Consider the following 17,638-nt stretch of genomic DNA (forward strand, 5'->3'; position numbering starts at 1 on the left):
CGAGGGTGGTGCAAGTCCTTTTATCCTTTCATTACAAGCTGTGATCAATTTTCTGGTTAAACATGTACATATTAACAATTTTAGCTACTCCACACAGTCTAAATACACCACATTCACCACCACCTCACATTCCATTGTCCCCTCACTTGTGAACAAGACCCCTAGGTACTTGAACTGCTTCACTTGGGTCAAGGACTCATTCCCTACCCGGAGTAGGCATCGGTTTCCTGCTGAGAACCATGACCTCAGATTCAGATTCAGATTCAGAGCTGCGAACTGATCCAGTGAGTGCTGGAGGTCATAGACCGATGATGCCAACAGGACCACATCATCTGCAAAAAAGCACTGATGAGACCCTCAGCACACCAAACTGCAGACCCTCCTCCCCCCGACTACACCTTGATATCCTGTCCATGAATATCACAAACAGGATTGGTGACAAGGCACAGCCCTGACAGAGGCCAATCCCCACTGGAAACAAGTCCGGCTTACTGCCGAGTACCCGAACACAGCTCTTGCTTTGGGCATATAAAGATTGGATGGCCCTGAGAAGTGATCCCCTCACCCCATACGCCCGCAGCACCTCCCACAATATCTCCTGGGGGAACCGGTCATATGCCCTCTCCAAGTCCACAAAACACATGTAGATGAGATGGGCATACTCCCAGGCCCCCTCCAGGATCCTTGCGTGAGTAAAGAGCTGGACCGTTGTTCCACGGCCAGGACGGAATCCACATTGTTCCTCTTCAATCTGAGGTTCGACTATCGGTCGAATCCTCCTTTCCAACACCTTGGAGTAGACTTTACCAGGGAGGCTGAGTAGTGTGATGCGCCTGTAATTGGCACACACTCTCTGGTCCCCTTTTTTAAACAAGGGGACCACTAACCCAATTTGCCACTCCCTAGGCACTGTCCCAGACTTCCACGCAATGTTGAAGAGACATGCCATCCAAGACAGCCCCTCAACACCCAGAGCCTTCATCATTTCTGGACAGATCTCATCAAGTGTGATTTTTTTTATATATATATATATATATATATATATATATATATATATATATATATAAATCACACTTACCAGAATAAATATAGTAACCTTTAGACATGTTTGAAGTTAAGCACAAACAGAATATTCTTGGGAATATATCACTGGGCTTGAAGCAAGAACCCACATTAATGAAACAGTTTTTCAATTTATCAAAAAATCACTTATTACAGTCAACAGTGTCACATTGGTTTGTCAACTGCAACAAAATGGTGATCCATTATATATATATATATATATATATATATATATATATATATATATATATATCTCATACACTGATCTTGCACGGAGACTATGGTGGTGCCCTGCCTATTACTTTCACTGTAGCTGCTGCTTCTAGCTCTTTATGGGGTTTTTTTTTCCATCTGGTTCTTGTGGTCCTCGGCTCTTGGGCTACTCTTCTGACTAACTTTCTGACTGCCCAGCTGTAAATCTAGCAAGGAGCTCCTGCTGCCAATTGATGATGGAGTGATGTTCCCGCCTCTTGCAGACAATGAGCCCAAATGCTCACATAAGAATATTTAGGAGCTGACAAATCTGCCACTAACCAGTGCCATCGCTATGTTGCTTAAAAACATTGAGAATGTCTTGGGAAAGCTCTTTGCCTCTACCCATCATGAGATGAGTCTTGCATGACAGTTTGGTGACAAACAAGACCTGACGTAATTTGTTTAGTAACTTTCAGAGGTAGAAGAGTGGAAGTTTACTTCTGACTGGCATAATCACTGGCTGCTGAAACAGAATGCAGAGGCCCCCTCAGCAAGTCTGGAGTAAGGCAACCTCCCATCAGTGACAACAACAGCTGTACCGGGAGCTAGGTGGATCCTCCAGGGGTTGGAGAGGCTCATGACATGAGCATGCATGAGTTTAAACCTGCAAGGTCCAGATTCTTGGTTCTAAAGAAGGGGAAGGTCACAGACGAATTCCGCTTCCAGCTGGGAGAACACCAGATCCCATCTGTCACTGAGAAGCCAGTGAAGAGCCTGGGGAAGGTCTTCAACTGCAGTCTGAATGAGAGAAATTCAATCAAGGCAACCAGTGCAGAACTGGAGTGCTGGTTGAGAACAGTGGACAAGTCTGGGCTCCCTGAAAGATTCAAGGCCTGGGTCTATCAGCATGGAATCCTCCCAAGAATCCTCTGGCCTCTGCTCATCTAAGAGGTCCCCATGACTGTGATGGAAGGCTTCGAGCAAAGGGTGAGCAGCTATCTATGCAGAAGGCTGGGATTGCCGTGTAGCCTACGTAATGTTGCGCTGTATGGGAACACCAACAAGCTCAGGCTCCCTTTCAGCTCAGTCACGGAGGAGTGCATCATGGCACAGTTGTTTGAACATCTGCAGTACTCTGGATCAAGAGATGCCAGAGTGTCTGGGGCAGGGAATGTTGTGAGGACAGGGAGGGAGTGGAGGGCAGCCGAGACAGTCCAGCAAGCTGAAACTTGAGTGAAGCTTGAGTCGAGGAAGAGCGAACCAGCAGAGCAGTGGCCATTGGGCAGCAGGGTGCATGGATGAAGTGGGAGCAGGCGATTTAACGGAGTGTCACCTGGAAGGATATCTGGAAGTGGAACCCCCAGAGGATCAAGTTCTTGATTCAGGGGGTCTACAATGTCCTCCCAAGTCCACCCAACCTGTGCAGATGGGGCAAAATTGAAACACCTGCATGCACCCTGTGTTCCAAAATAAGGACATAATAAGGAGCAGCTGCTCCAAGGCACTGGGTGAGGGCTGGTATCAATGGAGGCATGACCAGGTCCTCAAATCCTTTGCTGAAGCAATCAGCAAGGGGATCAAGGGAAGCCGATACACCCAAGTCACAGCAAAGGCCATTTACTTTGTCAAGGAAGGACAAAGGCTGGAGAAAACATCAAAGAACTGTTCTGCTGGTTTGCTCTCTACAGCCCAAGACTGGGTGATGACAGTTGACCTGGAGAGGCAGCTGAAAATTCCACCACACATCACCCAGTCCCGTTAGAGACCTGACATCATTGTGGTCTCAGAGGCCAAAAAACAACTCATCTTGCTTGGATGAGAGGATGGAGGAGGCACATGAAAGAAAGAGGTAGAAGTACCAGGAGCTGGTGGAGGATTGTTGGAAGAACGGGTGGAGGGCCAGATGTATGCCAGTGGATGTGGGCAGTCAGGGATTTGCCAGTCATTCCCTGAGCAAGGCCTATGGTATACTGGGCATAATAGGTGCCAACCAAAGAAGAGCCATAAGCAACAATGTGGAGGCAGCAGTCAGCAGGGGTGACCAGTGGGGACAGTAGCAAAGCATGCCACTTGGACACAGGCCGGGGTCTGATCAGCCTCAGTCGGGTCAACTACGAGGAGGGTATCTACACCCAGTGACTCCAGGAACACTGATGATGTGTCCAAGGTTGTGAATCAGTAGATGTATTATTAATGGACCCCAAATTTCTACCAATGTTGTGCCATCAGTGTGTGATTGTGCATGTGCCCCCAAAAAGACCTTAGACAATACACTCACTCATAAATATGCATGACATTTTATAACTTCAAAAAGCAGAAAGACAAAGAAATCAAATTAAAGATAATATACTGCACCTCAGGTTTGCAGGTACTGTTGGCATAAGGGCAGCTCTCATCAGGAGACATAACTTTGTAGATGGCTTCACCTGAGGATGCTAGGTAACTGGTTTTACAGTGCAGGTTAAAGATACATCTAACAAGCTTGTTTGAATGCTAATGAAGAAGAAAATTAATTTTCTACCTTACTGAAAAGATTAAAAAATAATAATTTTTGACATTAGTACATGAATCTAGAAAAGGTTAACATAAAATGTGTTTCTCCTTGCATTCTTCCTGCTGTTGCTTGTGACCACTCTGAAGGATACATAGCTGTAATCACCCAGTAGAACATGCAAACAGTCAACAAGAGAAAGGTGATGACTGGAAAGAATAGCGTGGACATGATGTGACCAATGGCTCTGCAACAACAGAGAAAACATAGGGCCAGGAAAACAACTCATTAAACAGTATAGTTTCTTTATTTTAAGACCCATAATTTGAAGAACATTCAGGCATCTAATTTCTGTGATTTTCTCTTAATATGTTTAGAGTTCATACTTGCTTGCCTCTCTTAGCAGGGCGATAGCCACTCGGACTCTTCTTCTTAGAAAGATCAACATCAGCAAGATGGAAGCTTCTGTCACTCCCAGAGACACCACTGACAAATGCAAACAACAGTTTATGCTGTTGATATTTTCAAAGGCAACGTAGTTGCATAGTTTCCTATCTTAATCTGAAATACAAAATTAAGCAGCAGAGATACAGCAGGGATTTATGAATAACTGGTTGATTTACACCCATAGATATGAATATAATCTGACATTTTATTGGACATGCAAATTGTTGACTTGCATCGAAAAGAATTTGCTTATTCAATCACAGCCATTTTTAGGGCGGCTGTGGCTGTCCACCAATCAGGAGGTTGGTGGTTCGATCCCTGGCCTCAGCAGTCCACATGCCGAAGTATCCTTGGGCAAGATACTAAACCCCAAAACTGCCCCCGATGCTGTGCCATTGTTGGGTGAATTCATATGCATGTCGCTATAGATAAAAGCGTCTGCTAAATGACTTATTGTAATTGTACTTTAGCATGCAAGTTACAAAAATGCTATCTGGGACTGTTGTTTTTGACTCAAGCCTATTAGTCAACCCCAAATCTAGCCTTGTTCTTAGTCTTTCACATCAAACCTGGAAAACAGTGCAGCCAGTTTTATTTGTTGTAGCGTACTGCTCTCCTGGTCCTTATTCCCAAATTATATCTGAGTTCTCTGAGTGTCAATCAGGTTTAGTCCAAAAAACAGTCATTATTGTAGGTGATTTTAATGTACATGTGGACGTCTATAATGACAGCCTTAGTACAGTGTTTATCTCATTATTAGACTCAGTTGACTTCTGTTTGTCATGAACTCAAGGCACAGAAATGGGTGGACACAAATGCATGACTCGGATAGGGTTCAGGCAAGAGACGAGTTTATTTCCAGTCAGAGGTGGGTACACAGGAGATCGAAACAACAGGCAGAGGTATCTAGGAACGAGAGGCTAAAGGCAAGGTCTAAGGCAAAAAACAAGGTCATATACGAAACAGACTATGATAATCAACGCTGGAACGAGGACTATGAAGTGCAACGAACTGGCGACTGTGAGACACACAGGGTAAAATACAAGAGGTAATCAGGGGAGATGGGAAACAGGTGGGGAGAACAATCAGGGAGCAGGTGTGACGAGACAGGGGAAAGGCGTGCAGGAAGTGAACCTAAAACAGAAACACAAAATGAATGATACCAAAAATAAAACAGGAGGGACAAGACATGGAATGTGCTCAAAATAATACAGAGACTTGACAGACATGACACTGTCAGAATGTATATGAACCTACTCACCTTTGACCTTGTTCTGACTTATGGCATTGAAATTAAACACTTAATAGTCTCCTCACAGAATCCTTTTTTATCAGACCATCTTCTAATAACTTCTGAATTCATACTACCAGACTACCTGCCATTAGGCAAAAATTTCTACACCAAATGCCTATCGGATAGTGCTGTAGCTCAGTGTTTCCCAACCTTTTTGAGCGACGGCACATATTTTACATTAGAAAAATCACAAGGCACACCACCAAACAAAAATGTCACAAAAAGTGTATTTATTGAAATATAATGAAAATCTAGTCTCAATTTACTTACTCAGTGTGAAACCTGGGCCTGTTTAGTTGAACACAAAGCTGATATTTTTGTGGGAATTGAAGAAAGACACACACAGGGCTCTCAAGTTTTGAACTGAGCTCAGAGTGAGATTTTTGCGGCGGCGGTGAGGGTTTTGGGGGGGGGGGGGGTCTGATCTGATAAATGACACATAAATTTGTAAAAATATAAATATTTATTCAATTCAGCATTTCTTAGAGCAGGCGTGCGTGTGTGGCTGTGTCTGTTACCCCCACCCCTCCCCCTCTGTGCCTACACACAGAAGCCACCACACATCATGTAGTTCACCAATCACATGTGGCTTCAACAGCTTCCTAGGCAGTAGCCGGCTCCGATCGTTTACTTCAAAGACCCAGCTCTAAGAGCTATTTCGTTTGCGACCGACACATCACTAATTCCTCTACCTGTTCCACTGTTATAAAAAATAGTGGTGCAACTTGGTGGGTGTTATCCTGGTAATTTCTCTGTGTGAGAAATACAAGATATGGCATGTGAGCAAACAGGAAAATTTCACCTGATTGGTGCTCTAAGCCTTAGACTGAGTCTCTGAAAAGGAAGATAAAAAAAAAAGTACAGAGGAGGTTGGCTTCATGGTATACCCCCCCAAACTGCAAATTAATGCAAACTTCTCAAAAAGTAGAAATGAAATGGCCTTTCACCAATTTAGAAGAATTTCGTTTTCCCTGGGAAGACAGTCTTAGAAAGTACTCTGCAATGCTAGGGCAACCTATTGCTCTTCACTAATAGACGGAAATAAGAACAATCCCAGGTTCTCTTCAGCAATGTAGCCAGGCTGACAGAGAGCTGTAATTTCATTGAAACATGTATTTGTTTAGCCCTCAGTAGCAATGACTTCTCCTTTTTAGTGACAGAATTTGTCACCGACTGCCCTCAATAGGTACTGATTTATTTTAAATTACAATTAGTCATTTGGCAGATGCTTTTATCCAAAACAACATACATACACACACCGATGGCACAGCATCAGGGGCAGTTCTGGGGTTCAGTTTTTAGAAACCATCTCAACTTAGCTGCTTAAAGAAGTTTTTCCTTGAGAGTTGGCTGTTCTTTATTAGATATGATCAACCTGTTTTTATCAACAGGCTACATACCACATTCTTTTAAAGCAGCTGTGATAAAACCTCTTCTTAAAAAGCCTACTTTTGATCCAGGGGTTTTAACCAACTATAGAGCTATATCTAACCTCCCCTTTCTCTCAAAAAATCTTGGGAAAACAGTTGCTAATCAGCTGTGTGACTCTACACAACAACAGTAAAGATTTCCAGTCAGGATTTAGAGTGCATCATAGCATGGAGACAGCACTGGTTAAAGTTATAAATGACCTTCGAATTGCATCAGACAAAGGACTTGTCTCTGTACTAGTCTTACTAGATCTTAGTGCTGTATTCAACACCATTGGAATGCTTCATTGGCATTAAATATGCTGCACTTGGCTGGTTTAAGTCCTATATTTCAGATGCTCTCAGTTTGTACACATTAATGATGACTCCTCTGTGCATGCTAAAGCCAGTAACGGAGTTCTGCAGGGAACATTGTCAGGAAACACTCCATAACTCTTTGTTACTATGCAGATGATACCCAGCTATATTTATCAATGAAGCCAAAAGAAACCATTAAGCTAACTAGACTGCAAGTATGTCTTCAGGACTTAAAGACCTGGATGACCTGCAGTTTTTTTTTGCTGCTTAACTCAGACAAAACTTAGTTATAGTAAGTTATAGTAGTAGGCACAAAACACCTTAGAAACTCACTTTCTGATGATAAAGTAGTTATGGGTGGCATTGTGCTGGCTTCCAGCACCACTGTAAAGAATCTGGGAGTTATCTTTGTTCAGAATATGTCCTTTCACTCCCATGTATGTCCCTGTCCAATGGTGCATTTTTTCTTCTACATAGCCTTGCAAAAATCAGGCACATCCTGTCTCAAAACGATGCAGAAAAACTAGTCCATGCATTCAAAACTTCCAGGTTGGATTATTGCAATTCCTTAATATCAGGCTGCCCAAATTTGTTGCTAAATATACTCCAGTTGCTCTAGAACACTGCAGCACGTGTTCTACCAAAAACAAGGGAGATCATATTTCTTCAATATTAGCCACTCTACACTGGCTCCCAATAAAATTCTGAACAGAATTATAATCTTTCTCCTTACTTACAAAGCCCTAAATGGTCAGACACCAGCTTATCTTAAAGAGCTCATAGTACCTTATTATCCCAATAGAACACTGCGCTCCCAGAATGCAGGCTTACTTATGGTTCCTCAAGTTTCCAAATGCAGAATGGGAGCCAGAGCCTTTAGCTATCAAGCTCCTCTTCTGTGTGTGTGTGTGTGTGTGTGTGTGTGTGTGTGTGTGTGTGTGTGTGTGTGTGTGTGTGTGTGTGTGTGTGTGTCTCTCTCTCTCTCTCTCTAACCCTCACCCACCCAGATCCTCATTCTGTCTAAAAAAAGGAAAAGAAAACCACCCACGGGGAGCTCATCTGCACTGCGAAGGATCACTGGCCGTGGCCACAGGGAGCGCCGCCGCAACAGAGACCCCCAACCCAGACAAACCGGGGTGGACTCTACACGCAGGGCAGAGCCCCCCAGTCCTCTGGGCCCGAGGGGTCCCCAGGACGACGCCCCGGTGGGCAGACCAGACACCCCTCCCAGTGCAGAGGCCCCCCATGAGGAAGCACTGGAGCTAAAACCTAAAAGACAATAGAATTAAAAGACCTAGAACCTAAAAGACAATAGAATAAAGGACCTAAAACCTAAAATTGAATAAAATAAAAGGACCTAAGAGCTAAAAGACAAAGTACTCGGATAAAACATGTCTGAATTAAAAGAGTATAAGAAATCAATTGAAAGCTAAACTAAAAAGGTGAGTCTTGAGCCTTCTTTTAAAAACATCAACAGTCTCTGCGGTCCTGATGCACTCTGACAGGCTGTTCCAAAGCTTCGGACCATAGTGGCTGAATGCTGCCTCCCCGTGGGCTTTGGTCCGAACCCTTGGAACAATCAAAAGGCCGGTGCCAGAGGACCTCAGGATCCGCGAGGGCTGATATGATAAAAACAGGTCAGATAAATAAGATGGCCCAAGACCGTTGAGACACTTAAAAACTAATAAAAGCACCTTAAAGTCGATCCTGAAACACACGAGACAACTCTAATTGAAACTGTTTACAATGTTTTAGCAATGTTTTACAATTATTTTAGCAATTTCTATTTTTGCTGTGTGTGTGTGTGTGTGTGTGTGTGTGTGTGTGTGTGTGTGTGTGTGTGTGTGTGTGTGTGTGTGTGTGTACTTCTGAACTTCAGTCCCTCTCTGCAGTCCTATCCAGCATCTTGGTTGAACTAGAAATGCATGGAGGAATGTAGGAAGGTAGGTTTGATGGCAAAATCAAAATGTATTTTAATTTGTAACACTATCAGGTGATTAGAGTGATATAACTCCACTCCTAGATTGGAAATCGCTGCATTATCAGTCTAATACAGAGCACATACACTTCTCTTAAGTGCTTAAAAGGAAGGTTTTTCTTGCAAGTGCTACCTGAGTCATGTGAAGTTGCACTTAACATCACTGTTAAATAGAACTTGTCGCTGCCTTTTGAATGTTACAGAATTCTGAATTTAAGAACACTGACACTAAATATCCAAAGGTAAGAATCAAACAAAACAGAAAAAAACTTACTTAATATGATCCATGTCTGTGTGAGTTGTAGATAGACCTGCAGGTCAGTCTGGAGGCCGACTTCTACAATGGGAACATCAGAGCCTGCTCTGTGTCTGAGCTGGGACAACTCATCAGAGCAGTACCACATGCCTACACACACATACAAACACACAGATACACATTCAGTGAGGAATTTGAAGAAAGCTAATATATTTCTGAAACATTTCCATTGCTTTTCCAAGTGTTTCTTTGGTCACTTGATGACATGACTGAGTTGAAGTTCAAGAGTTGTTCTTGAGAAGTCAGATCTCTGTTGTCACCTTCATAGTACCTGAGAGCAGTAGAAGAGGAGCTAAACTTTGAAGACAGATTATGACGTGTCCTAAGATTCAGGAGATGTAAAGCCCTGAGTACACACCATATGCCAGCAGCAGTATGACAGTGATGATGGAAGTCCACAGTAGCAACCCAGCTGTGAACCTCAGCAACAGGATGAAGATCAAACTAACAATGAAGGACAACAGCAGACCTCTGTAAGATAATGCACAGATACAAGGGATGATTAAAATCATTCTATCAAAATATAAGGTTCTGTACATAGTTCTTCTCGGAACATGCAAAAATGCAACATTTGCTAAAATTATCTTACAACCGTAGTCCGTAAACATCAACAACAGGCTGGCACCCACCACAATACATAGTCTAAAACAATGTCCAAAATAATGTGTGAAATATATTGTGATATCTTGTTTTAAACAGGCTAATGTTTGCTAAATTGAGCTAAATTGCTAGCTAGCTAACGTGGCAAATACTGTCTTGTGTAGGTAACGTAAGCGAGCCTAATTCATCTAGACTCCTATCTGATCTGGTTGATAAATTGAACAGCTTGTCATTTGCAAATTACTTTATATGCTGACAATACAAAGCATCAAAGACAGTAACATTCTAGTTACGACTGTAATTTATTTTCCATTGTTCATCAAGATTCAGCCTCATGAAGCATAATGCCATGTCACTGTTTTGGCCAGTGCCTTGGGTGATGCTTGCTTGTCGATAAAGAGCGCGAGCAACAGGATGGTGAATGCAGTTCATTTAACGGCCATCAGTGTCATTAATAACAATGATTTTCTGAGTGTTTTTTCAACTTGTAACTTGTGACACACTTGTGAGGCACTGTGACAAATTTGTTTAATAGAATAAACTTTGAACATCAGTGGATGATGAACCAAGAACATTTACTCTGGATATTATTCAAAAGTGATGTGAAGTAAGGGGTCACTACATAGAATCTCTGACTCTGAAACTGAAACTTTTAAAAACCTTGGAAGGATAGTAGATATAAGCACAATTGCTAATGATCCTTGTCCGTAGTCACACACCATTCTGATGAACAGTTTTGGCAAAATGGTAAGTGGGGACTAAATATCATGTTGTGGGTTTACACAATAGCTGCTTTAACTGTGGGTTGCTTCTGTATTTACACAAGTATCCATGCCCATGATTTGGCATAATCTTCGACAATCTTCATGCCATGCTCCGCAGTGTCCACTCCTCCTGTTATACCCCTGCATGGAGGTGAGACAAATGAATGTCAACATCCAGACAAAGGTGGGAATCTAACAAGAAATTGAGAGCATTCTTAACAGAGAAGTGGTCCCCTTGATGTCATATCAAAGACTAACACATTAAGAAGATATAAAGAAATGCCATCTTTTTAGGATCTATGTCAGCTAGACACTAACTACTTTTGCATTCCAGGTCTTGGTGAGCTATCTTTCAGAAAATATCTGGCCTCATACAATGGAATTTATAATTGTAAAAGAATATTCACACAATATTTTTTTTCTAGTGTCAATACCTTGAAGCTATGCGCTCCAATCATTGATCACATCCCTTCACTGCCTAAGAAGTAATGAAATGTATTTTTGCTATAACACAGACAAGATTGCACACTAGAAAACTACAGAAAAATCATGAAAACTAAGTCACCCAGAGAGTCTTCTGAGTTTAGGGAGTTCTAAGTGCTGTTGAGTGATCATTGTCTTTGTGTAAATAATAGATAAAAAAAAAGAAGTTACAGTACTTTGCAGCATGTTGGAGTTCAGTAACATTGCGTGTCACTTCGAGAGCATCTTTAAAATTGGTTCTATTCGCTACAGTCACAGTCCCATTCAGAGTGATGAAGTGTGGTAGACATCTCTGGAAAACTGATACAATCACACACACACACACACACACGCACACACACACACACACACACACACACACGTGCACAAGTTCTTTATTACATTCTCATAAGGGAACATGACATTTTCAGAGCTGATACTAACACTTCAAACAAATAATATTCCACTATTTTTAGGATATGTCTATGTACACTCATTTCTTAAGACACTGGCCAATTAAAAAAACAATCAATAAAAGTGTTTGGGTGTTCATCCAAACACCTTTCTTGGTCGTAAAGTAAAAGGAAGTAATACACAGAAATACACATAAAGAAGGCACGTGATCAGCATCACTCTGAGATGTAAAAGTCACATGGCTACTATAATGTCACTGAAATGTGCTTGTCTCAGGAGATGGTATTTCCAAAAGCTTGTGGTAGTGCTCTTCCCTTCCCTTGTGAGGTGGAGCAAGCTGGTTCATCCACAAAATATCAAGGTGTAATTTGTGTTTTAGTACAGCATCATAAGCTGAGGACAGGTCACTGCATGAAAAGTAGCATTTCCGTCAATCATCGTCACTGTATATTGTATATATCTCTCAGCCCCTGTGACTGTGAGGTGTTAAAATGCAAATGTAAATGCTGCAAGCTTCACAAATGTAAATTGTGTGTGTGTGTGTGTGTGTGTGTGTGTGTGTGTGTGTGTGTGTGTGTGTGTGTGTGTGCACTTACCAACCCAGCTAAGTATGGACTTGGGCATCGGTTTAGGTCCCCTCTTGGACATGCCTTAAATCAGCCTAAAATCATGTCTAACATGCTCTGGTAAGGTTTATTCACTTTTTTCCAAGAGGTCCACAGTTGGTGTGTGAGTATTTAAGTACCTACTCATGAGTGCCTCTACTGGTTTGAACAATGAATTTCAACGACCCATTACACACACGTCGCTTTTCACACTCCTCAAGCTGTGTAATGGGTCGTTGAAATTCATTGTTCAAACCAGTAAAGGCACTCATGAGTAGGTTCTTAAACACTCACACACCCAAGTCCACACTTAGCTGGGTTTGTTAAGTGCAGCTTTAATGGTCAACTTAGATTTCACCGTATTAAAATAAAGGGTTACCCAGAATGCAGCATATAAATGAATGTTTTAGAATCGAAAAAGGAGGGGAAAAAAATTGAAATAAAATTTTCAGCAGTAAGACACTATTTTAGTTTAAATGAAACACAAAAAATAAATTGATGTTCCCAAAATGCTGTTCTGACCACATTTCACAATTGCAGGATTTTTTTTTTTTAACTTTTTTTTTAGCCCTAACCCTATGTACTCAGTCTAGACTGAGGCGGAATTCAAGGAGTTTAAAGACATTTTAAAATAGTCAAATTAACCAGAATACAAAGACATAAAATGAAAAAGACAGTGTTAAGATTACTTATTTTAAGTTCATCTGATTTTTACTAGACCTAAAAAAATACTGTTTTAATCAATTTATGTATGTAATTGTATCCCCAAGGTTCTCAAAAAGGTCCACACTTGCACTGTACCAAATGACACTGGTCCCCTGTTATATGGCTCATAATGACACAAGTGCATCATGGAGTGTAAGATTAGTGTTAAGGGTTACATACAGGATAAGTGTCCTGACTCTCAAAAGCCTTTCATTTTCCACTTAAATTGCTAAATCAAACTGTGAAAATTAAAGCATTTACAGTTATTGGACACACCACAACACCAGAAGAAAAATGGTTGCGTGATTAGCTTGCAAAATTCCAGCAGGGTAAGTCCACTGCTGATTCTTCAAGTTGGAATAAAAAGGGAGCACGCAAAAGTAACTTTTCTTTTTTTAAATTTTCGATGATTTCAGTTTAAAGAAGTTTACATGTTTTATAAAATATGCAGGCACAAAAAAAGAAAATCAAAATACCTAGCAAAATCACAGCATGTTTTTCTTTCTACGCAACAAAAATTGTCTTGTGAGAAATTCCTAGAGTGCGACCTCGCATATGATTGGACGCCTCCTCTGACGCAATGATGTCGGCAGAAAACGACCTCGGCACGTCTGTGAAAGCGAATGGAGTTTGGATCAGAAAAGTTAAGTTTCGGGTCCTGCTAAACTTTAACTTTCTTCATACAATGGCCGGACGTCGTCTTCAGTTCACCCCAGAGGGCACTCTTCTGTGACGAGTAGACGGCCTGGCTGCGGAGCGACCATATCCAGAAAGTCCAAACAATTTAGAGAAGAAACTGCTGAGCGCCTTCAGTGGATTGTCTCGGCTGGTAACGCAGCTGATCGCGCAATTGGCGAATAGAAATGGCCGAGATAAAACTGCTCGCTCTGGAGCAGCAGCTCGACTGAACTGCAGCTGTGGAGATGAAGAGACAGGTGCATAAGTTGCAGTAACGTTAGCATTTACTTTGTGCAGTTTTTAGGCCACCAAACCTTTATTACTCTTATTGCACTACGTTCCGAATGTTTGGTAACCGTTCACGTTACATTTAACATTACAATGTATTTTGTATTTTAAGGGAAAAGGTGCGGCGTCTGCACAATAGTGAGGGAAACAACAGGCGATATGAACCTGAGCAGGGGTAAGTTAATAAAATACACAGAAATACACAGGAAATATTCTGCAGAATATAAGTAAATGTAAACAATGCATGACCTGTTTGTATTTTTTGTGTTTTACAGACTGAACTCGTCCCACAACAAAGCGGTGACGTCACACTTGATGGCAACTTTAACTGGGAGTCCAGACATGGATGGTATGGAAAAAGGAGTCCTTTTATGTAAGTTTTTTTTTTTAACCCCTTTCTGTTGTTTCTTGTTGTTGTTTTTTTACTGAAGCCCGTCTTAATAATTTCAAACTAGTGCTGTCAATCGATTAAAATATTTAATCGCTATTAATCGCACAAATGTCATAGTTAACTAGATAGGACAGCTCTAGTCCAATGAAATGGTGTTCGGTTCAAGTATTTATCCTCTGAGTGACGCAATGAATACTTGAACCTAACACCATTTCATTGGACTAGAGCTGTCCTATCTAGTCCGGTGCGCATGCACTGATGAAGCCTGCTCGGATGAGAGGCGAAACGTCTTCCAAGACAAACTGACAAAGTCCAGTTGCGATCGATTGAATGCCCTGAAGCTTACAATGACCTGGATGAATGAGAATATTCACAGGCATTTCAATAATGTTATCAACATGGAAAAGTGGATAGGCTTGCTTTGTGCAAGTGTTTTTTATTGAAAACAATGTGTAGTGTTTTATTTCACACTAACATTCTCACTTTGAGCGGTCATTCACATTTGAATGAATCAAATCTCACACAATTTAACACTGTCAATAAACAGATGACAAAAAAATAAATGCTTGGTTACAAAAAAGTCCCTTCAACAACCCTTTCTAAGGGATCAAAACAGGGTGATACAAGATAAAGTGCACATCATTGCAGTTAAACCATGGCTTAAACTTTCCTTTCTTAAGTTTCCTTTGAACATATAAGCAGTCAGACTATGATGCTCTTCTGTTTATTCACAGGAGGCTTATCAACGCAGCCTATTATTTCTCTCCAGAAAGAATGAACATTACTTGGCTATGGCTGCAGTAAGCTTGTTTTTAGTTGCGGTATCCATATGCCTCTGTCCAAACTTTGATCTTGTCAGTCGACCCATTTGGCAACTTTTTGAAACTAAACTTTCTATTCAGAATCTTCTTCACATCCATTTCAGAATTTCTGGCTTGACATCCGCCTACACTTTCACAGCTAGCGAGCAGGCAAGACCAAAACATGCATGGGACGTGCCTATTGTTTTGTTTCCGGTTTACAATTGGATCCTGTACTTTTTGTAACGTTACTAGCAGTGGCCACAGCTTATAAAAAACTACAAGTTCACTGGGTCACAAAGAACGTTAATCGCGCAATAAAAAAAATGACGCATGATGATGATGCTGCGAAATGTTTAAATCTGGACAGTCAGGCACCAGATCCTTCACCCTTTTCTTGTCCACATCCAACCAACGAAAAAATGGAGTTTCACGTAGACAAACAATCGAGTTTTCCTCACCACAGTCGCCATCCTTCCTTCACATTCTCCGCTAAATAGAATTTAAGCTAAACAACAAATTGGAAACTTACCATGTGGAGTGTGGTAAAACCAAGGGCTGTATTTATGGTTATTAAACTATTTGGGATCCCAGCCAGATGTTCTGTGTTTAGCTGTATTTTTTATTTTTTTTTGACTGGGTTACCAGTCGGACCGGGCCCATGGTCACCCGTGGGATCGCGGCCGGCAGTCGGAGCAGGGTCACCCGTGGGATCGCGGCCGGCAGTCGGAGCAGGGTCACCCGTGGGATCGCGGCCGGCAGTCGGAGCGGGGTCACCCATCGGACAGGTGTCAGCGGCTGTAATGGTCCTCAAGCAGCCCCCCTCTCCACTGCAATCTGCCCCCCTTTCTTCCGTCTCACCTGCACCTGTCATTTTTTTTAGAGTTGCGTCTGATACTCTCCCTTCATCTATTTTCCTTGGCTCCGGAGTCTGGCAGAAAAATTTCTTTATATTAAGTTGTCTGTCGCCCGCAATATTTTTTCTTTTCTTCTACAACCCTGAAACATCCCATAAAATAAGCCCGCGCTCTCAGCAGCGGTACTTGCATCGTTACTAGGCAACGAAACAGGTTGACTCACATTGCGCTGCACAGACGTGCTCCTAAATGTAAATGATTATTGATTTATGAATGAATGGAAAGGTGGCTTATTTTTGGCATATTGATTTTTTTTATTTATTTATTTTGCCTGTCGGGGGGTCTCCTTGGCCTGGCGGCCCACCTGGCCTGTACAATGGTAGGGGAAACACTGATATATGAGAAATGTGTTTGGATGGTGGTTTGGTTTGGTAATTGTTATTGTTAACTGTCCAGTGTTTGCTTGTTTGTTTTTTAGTTTTACTTTTTTAAAAACTTAAAAACTTTAGAGTGATGAAATTTTTATTCTACTTTTAAATTAAAACACATCAGACATCAGACATAATTAGTTGAAATTTTAGGGAGAGGGGTGTTACATGGTCCTTACATGGTCTGCTCGGCACAATCATGGAGGGACAGTCCTCATCCCGTAGAACCTGAGATACTGGCTGAAAGAAACAGAGGAGAGGCAAGAGGCTTAGAATAATATGTATGTGCGCACATACTTGGACACTCTCCAGTCCTTGGCTACATCAGGTTTGTGTCCATTAAAATTTTAAACAGGATCAACTTGATTCACAATATTTTATTATTACACTCTATGCTGTACGTGATTGTTTTCATTTAACCACAGCTTATCAATCCACATAAAATAAAGTAATTCCTGTTAAGTGTTAACATGTCTCTAAATAATTAATGTATTTCATATGTCACTACTGGTACCTTGCCAGGGTTATTAAAGCCAGGTTTACAGAACTGTCTGTAATATTCCCAGTAACTCTTGCTGAGTTTGTGTTGGAGTTGCATCTCAGAGTAGGTGGCAAACTTGTCTGGGCACTTTGACACGCACATCTGGAAGAATATTGATATAGAGAGTACACTGTTAATTTATTGAGGAAAGATATTGATACCTTTAAAATAAGGTTCAAGAATTAAAAATAGTAAATGCAGTACTAAGCATGAACAAATAATGTTGTAATTAATTTTTAGTTAACTAGTTAACAATAGGGCTGCACGGAGCTGCAGCAGGTAGTGCGCGTGCCTCACAGCAAGAAGGTCAGTTCGATTCCCGGGTCGGACGGGGCCTTTTTGTGTGAAGCTTGCATATTCTTCCTGTGCATGCGTGGGTTCTCTCCGGGTACGCTGGCTTCCTCCCACAGACCAAAAACATGCTCATTAGGTTAATTGGTGACTCTAAATTGTCCTTAGGTGTGAGTGTGAGCGTGAATGGTTGTCTGTCTTGTGTGTTGCCCTGCAATCGACTGGCGACCCCGCCTCTCACCCGTTGACAGCTGGGATAGGCTCCAGCCCCTCCGCAACCCCGAAAGGGATAGGCAGTATAGAA

General features: G+C 41.7%; 1 protein-coding gene across 1 annotated transcript in view; it reads right to left on the bottom strand.

Annotated features, from left to right (window-relative positions):
• The window catches only part of LOC139339140 (choline transporter-like protein 5-A), a 167,729-nt gene that overhangs the window by 15,092 nt on the left and 134,999 nt on the right, over positions 1–17,638 (bottom strand). The window contains exons 6-14 of the mRNA XM_070974623.1: positions 17,017–17,145; positions 16,682–16,742; positions 11,534–11,657; positions 10,932–11,015; positions 9,869–9,981; positions 9,469–9,600; positions 4,135–4,234; positions 3,903–3,995; positions 3,613–3,700 (exon numbers count right to left, since the gene is read on the bottom strand). Of these exons, the coding sequence (XP_070830724.1) occupies positions 3,613–3,700; positions 3,903–3,995; positions 4,135–4,234; positions 9,469–9,600; positions 9,869–9,981; positions 10,932–11,015; positions 11,534–11,657; positions 16,682–16,742; positions 17,017–17,145 (924 nt within the window). The remainder of the gene's footprint in view (positions 1–3,612; positions 3,701–3,902; positions 3,996–4,134; positions 4,235–9,468; positions 9,601–9,868; positions 9,982–10,931; positions 11,016–11,533; positions 11,658–16,681; positions 16,743–17,016; positions 17,146–17,638) is intronic.

This window comes from Chaetodon trifascialis, chromosome 11 (assembly GCF_039877785.1).
Source record: "Chaetodon trifascialis isolate fChaTrf1 chromosome 11, fChaTrf1.hap1, whole genome shotgun sequence".
Classification (NCBI taxonomy): domain Eukaryota; kingdom Metazoa; phylum Chordata; class Actinopteri; order Chaetodontiformes; family Chaetodontidae; genus Chaetodon; species Chaetodon trifascialis.